The sequence below is a fragment of the Bidens hawaiensis genome, unplaced genomic scaffold (genome assembly GCF_021521415.1).
Source record: "Bidens hawaiensis isolate Kalapana, Puna unplaced genomic scaffold, B.hawaiensis_p1.1 tig00010102_1, whole genome shotgun sequence".
NCBI lineage: Eukaryota > Viridiplantae > Streptophyta > Magnoliopsida > Asterales > Asteraceae > Bidens > Bidens hawaiensis.
This window is the reverse complement of record NW_027491762.1, coordinates 589,683-595,186: the sequence shown is the minus strand read 5'-3', so window position 1 is coordinate 595,186 and position 5,504 is coordinate 589,683. Positions and strand designations below refer to the sequence as shown.

Here is a 5,504-nt window from a genome sequence, read left to right as displayed (position 1 = left end):
AAAGCCATCTCCACTCGTAGTGGTAGGGTTTTTGGTCCGGAGAGAGTTAGTGGAGAGGTTGAGAAATATGGGGAGGATGAGTTGGTAGATGAGGAAATAGAGATTGAGGCGCCTAGGAAGGTGCAACCTATACTAGGTCCAGCAAGTTTTGCGCAAGCTAGTGAGCCTATAGTGGAAGGAAGTTTAGAGAAGAAGCTGAGAGAGGTTAGGCCATTACCGCCTATTGATCATGCTTGCGTTCTGTTTTTCGCTCGCCTTAAGCATCAAAAATATACGAGGGATTTTGGGAAGTTTCTTGATATGTTCAGCCAGTTGAAAATTAATGTACCGTTCATTGAAGCCCTCCAGCATATGCCTAAATATGCCAAGTTTTTGAAAGATCTTGTTAAAAGAAAGGACCAGTTGGAGTAGCTTTCGATTGTTCCACTGAACGAGGAGTGTTTAGCTGTAGTTCTTAATAAGTTACCAGAAAATTACCCGATCCCAGAGTTTTCACCAATCCATGCTTTTTCGGAAGGGACATGACGTGTCAAGCATCGCCAGATCGAGTCGCTAGCATAAACCTCATGTCGTATTCTTTACATGAAAAGCTAGGATTAGGAGAGCTCAACCGTACTCACATGACGTTATCTTTTGCCGATCGTTCCGTTAAGTATCCGAGGGGTGTCGTGGAGAACTTGCTCGCAAAGGTCGATAATTTGGGTTTTCCCGCAGATTTTGTTGTTTTAGATATGGAGGCTGACGAGAGAGTTCTTATAATTTTACGTCGTCCTTTCTTATGTACCGCTAGAGCAGTCATTGACGTTTTTGAAGAAAATATCACTTATATTGCTAAATCCATGAGACATCCGAGCGGTCAAGACAGTCTCATTGATCCATGTCATCCAGTTTACTCGATAGATTCATCTATTTCAGACATGGATCCACGTCTTGATGATTCATTCTGTCAGAATTAGTGTGAAGGAGGAGCGAGAGGTTTCGCGTTCTCGAGTGATGGTGAAGTGTAATAGAGAAAATGGTGGTGGTAAGCGAAAGTTTGAGAAGGTTCGTGGAGTTAGAAAGAAAAAAAAGAAAGATTGATGAATGGTCGAATCGTGATTCAATTTCTTTGTAGGCACTGGGTTCTACCGAGGTGGAGGCAGTTCCACTCGGACATCCACGTGATTCACATAGCATGAGCTTTTGAGTAAAAACTCAAGTGTAGAATTTGTATATTTTATTTTACGTTTATTTCTATTTTATTTTTAAATTTCTTTGAGTCACTAACAATAGTTTTTCTGAGTTTTGTTTTGTGTCGTTGAGTCATTTCAAGGAATCATTACCATCATGGAGGGAGGAAATTACAAGAAGACAGAGTTCCAGGTGAGTTTTGCATGTAAAATTGATATGAAATGGGTTTAGGAAGGCATGATAATTTTTCTAAATTTTTTCCAGGTAAGTTTTGCATTAAGGCTTCTCGAACTGGAAACTTTCTGGAAAAAATGGCTCGTTGCGTGACCATCTATGGGAGACACACAGACACACGCCGAGTAGCACGAATAGGTCATCACTCCTAATCGCGCGGCGCGGCCAGCCTTGTGCACCCATATATTTTTAATTAATTATTTTGTGTTATTCCTTTTGTTATCATTCAGGTGTGATTTCTTGTACTTAGTTTGGTATTTTGAGTCATATTTTAAGGTTTTGTTGTTCGAGTCTTGTATAAGTCATTGAGTCACTAACGTAGTTTTTTGTTTTTTATTTTCTTAGGTTTTTCTAGGTTGAGAGAGACGATCCCCAAAGAAGAATATAATAAAAAAGACAAGTGTTGGGATGATGGAGCAGCTAAGCCGTATACTTTATATTTATTATTTTATTCTAATTGTTCATATTTTATTTTATATATTTATGGGTTGATGAAATACTTTGAATGTTAAACATCTATCAAATTGGTTTATTTGATATGATATATTATTAAATATTGTTTGTTGAATTTTTTCCGCTTCCGTTTGTGTGTGAGAGAAGGAGGTACTGTATGCTGAGCACGTTTGGAGTTGGAGGGCATTCAGGGAAGAAGACTTTGGCTTCATATTTCATGCTCATATTACCAGCTCAGTCTTTTCCTTTATCTAGCTTAATAGTTTTTATTTTGTTTTTAGTTTTTTGTGGTCCGACTTTATTTTAATTTTATTTTTATTTTAAGTCATCCTTATCCTTGCATTGAGGACAATGCAAAATTTAAGTGTGGGGATAGGATATTTGAGTTGTAATTTAAATTTAACTTATAAAATAAAAATTACAAAAAAAATTAAAAATAGTTTTGAAAAATGTCCATGAATATAGTCTTTGCGTTAAAGTTGGAGATGATGATAATTATACGAAATTGGTTTTTCCAACTACTAATAATATGATATAATATAAAAGAAAACACACTTAACTTGGGATGTGGTGGTAGGATTAGCCTTGAGAATGAAAGTGCAATTTGATACATGGGTAACGGAAATCTCTAGTGGGTAAAGCGTTTTGTCCATGGATAGGTCAGGTCATACTCAAGCCTCAATTTTTTGTACGAATATTATAAATATTATGAATTTTAAAGTTTAAATACGTTATCATATGATGCTTGGGTAGGTTTAATGTTAGAGTATGCCAAATAGCCGGTAATATAAATCTTAAACTGTTTAGTTTTACTGTTTTATACTTCATTTGCATATGGTTTTATAACCATAAATCTTGGATTAATGGAATGCCTCGGGTTCAGAGACTATGGGTCAACATGCGGTTTATCATCTGGGTATTCACATTTCCTAAGTGGATTTGTGAATATTAAAAAAGCTAAAAAGAACAAACCCGCAGTTATTAGCCAAACATAAGTCGTTAAACTTGATTATTACTTACTTAAAGTACAAATAAACATATATATTTTATATAATATTTTATTAGGTTTTTTGGTTTTTAGTTAAGATTTGTATACTGAGAATACCTCTCTAAGCTTCAATCGATTAATCAGTTCATATCAATCGATCACCGGACCTAGTTATATGATATATGTATGTGAATAATAGACTTAATTAGGTTAACGAAGTGTTGAGTAATTAGTTGGACAGAGTAACGACAATGAGACAAATAACACAAAACACTTAAATTAATATGCAGGCTATCAGCCTATTTATAGAAGACGAATGTTATTCATTACAACACATTCCGTAACGAATGGCCTTCATTCGTCTTCCTTACATAAATAACAAAATGGTATAGCGAATGACGATTACCCGTAACAAATGGCCTTCATTCGTCATCATTTTTTCTTTTAATTGACGATTACCCGCCATTTGATTCTCATATATATGAATCAAACTAAGGAGCATATCCATCTGCTGTGTAGGTGGCAAAGTATGAAATGAAGCCGGTTCAGGCTGCAGTGGACCTTGTGGATGGCTTATTCTCATGAATGTTAAAGCCGAAGTTTGTGTCGGCATCATTGTAGCTACAGGAGAAGTTACAGTTGATGTGACAGGAGGTGTTGGCAAACGATATAAAATCGATTGAGGAATTGAGCCAAACCTCTGATCAGATGATACAGACGTCGTAAGAATGTGCCAGGGTGCTAACGGTAAGTGACAACACCGGCCTTTGATTCACGTATGACCTAGGCACCTGTGGACCTATCTCCACTCCCGAACCTTGCCTAATACGACGCTTAGGTGGTTGATCTTGAAGTTTTTCCTTGCCCTTGACTTTACGTTGAGCAGCATATGAACTGGCTGCCTCAACGTCAACACGTTGTCCGTCACCTCCATTTCCACCGTTTCCACCACCATCATTACCACCCTCATCACCATTGTTCCCACCTGGTCCCTCTTCACATTCAGATACGAGTCATCATGGATCCAACGATCATTAGAAGGACATACATAATTCGGATTAGCCAAGTAACCAATCAAACATTTGGTTCTCGGACGATCTTCTGGTGCTTGAATACAATATGCCTTCATTCTCTTCATCGTATCAGCCTTCATGTGTTCTAATCTCAACACATCATCTTGTAGAGACTAATCAATCACCAGATCAGGAATCAAGTTCTGAATAAATAGCTGCACGAATCGTGGATACATGAGAAACTTGTTCCGACAATTTTTAACCAAACTGTTCTCCTTCAAATGGTAGAAGATAAGCTCAGAGAAATTGAACGGTTTGTTCAATATTAAAGCAACGAAAGTGGATTGGAGCATTATCCGACATTCATCAAAGCCACCCTTGTGTCCCCCAAGCCAATGAATCAATACGTGTGGTAAGTACTTGTATGGATCACACAAGTACGCCTTGTTATATTGGGAACGATCAAGGTCTCCAGTATAGAAAAATCACTAAAATAGTCCACGAATCAACGTCTTATCGAATTCACATGGATTATCCATGTTATCAGCAAATCTTAGCACTCTACGTATCACACCGGGAGTGATCGTGATCGTCGCCTTGTTAATCACGGCGATGATGTGATTCTTAGACCCCACATATTTAGCTGAATCCCAGAAAGGACAAATTACGCTAAAATATATCTAAACATCAGCAGTGATAGCGTAGTGAATCCTGGATCGACGTAGAAATGTAATGATATCGCTAAAAATATTCTGATACGCAAAGTTGTCTTGTACAAGTGCGCAAATATTATGCTTCTTGTCATATAGTAACATGGGACTAGCTTGCACTTGTTGTTGCTGTATAGGATGTTATTCAGGCTGAGGATCAACTACAGGAACATCCAGCATCTTCTCATTAGCCATTTCTGTAGTCACAAGAACACAAGCATTAGTAACATAATATTAATTTATATTCAAAAAGAACATATCGAAGTCTATTTAAAACTATAAGTATCATTCGTTATGAAAAACAGTGTCATTCGTTATAACGAATGTCATGATTCATTGATATCTTAATAACGAATGAGTGAATGACGAATGTCTATGAACGTATGAGTCCATTCGTCACTGGTGTGAAACGAATGAAGGTTCATTCGTGACATAATAATACCGATGAAGCTTTATTCATTATGAGTGTTGGACGAATGAGATCATTTGTTTCATTCAGACATGAATGGCCAAGTTATTCGTTATTCATGACGAATAGACACCAATAATTATCAACATTGACCTCTATTCATCAAAGTTAAAATTAATTAGAAATTCATACGATCAAACATGCAAATAAATCTCAATTAACTCATGTATGATGATGAATCAATGAAATACCTACATCATTGAACTCATATATACATCGTTAAGTTCCCTTAATTAACCATTAAGAGTAATACGTAGTTTTAAATTGTTTTTTAGTTCCATATATATACCCGATTACTAAAACTATCAATTAAACAATCAAACATGGATGAAATTCGACGAAAATCATCACGTTTGAATAGGTTTTACCTTATGAATCTCAGATGATCAACGAAAACGTATTTGGTTGTGATTAAGATTTCTGAAAAATTTTGGCAAGGGTTCTTTTTGTTTTTGCTGTAAACGAGG

General features: G+C 36.4%; 1 protein-coding gene across 1 annotated transcript; it reads left to right on the top strand.

Annotated features, from left to right (window-relative positions):
* The first annotated feature begins 521 nt into the window (after positions 1–521).
* Positions 522–956, top strand: LOC143534189 (uncharacterized). Its single transcript, XM_077028743.1, has one exon. It carries the CDS (start codon positions 522–524, stop codon positions 954–956), a length of 435 nt encoding a protein of 144 aa, XP_076884858.1.
* The last annotated feature ends 4,548 nt before the right edge of the window (positions 957–5,504 follow it).

What these genes read in the sequence shown, in the direction of transcription:
- LOC143534189 (XM_077028743.1), top strand. Translation starts at nt 522, where the DNA reads ATGACGTGTCAAGCATCGCCAGATCGAGTCGCTAGCATAAACCTCATG.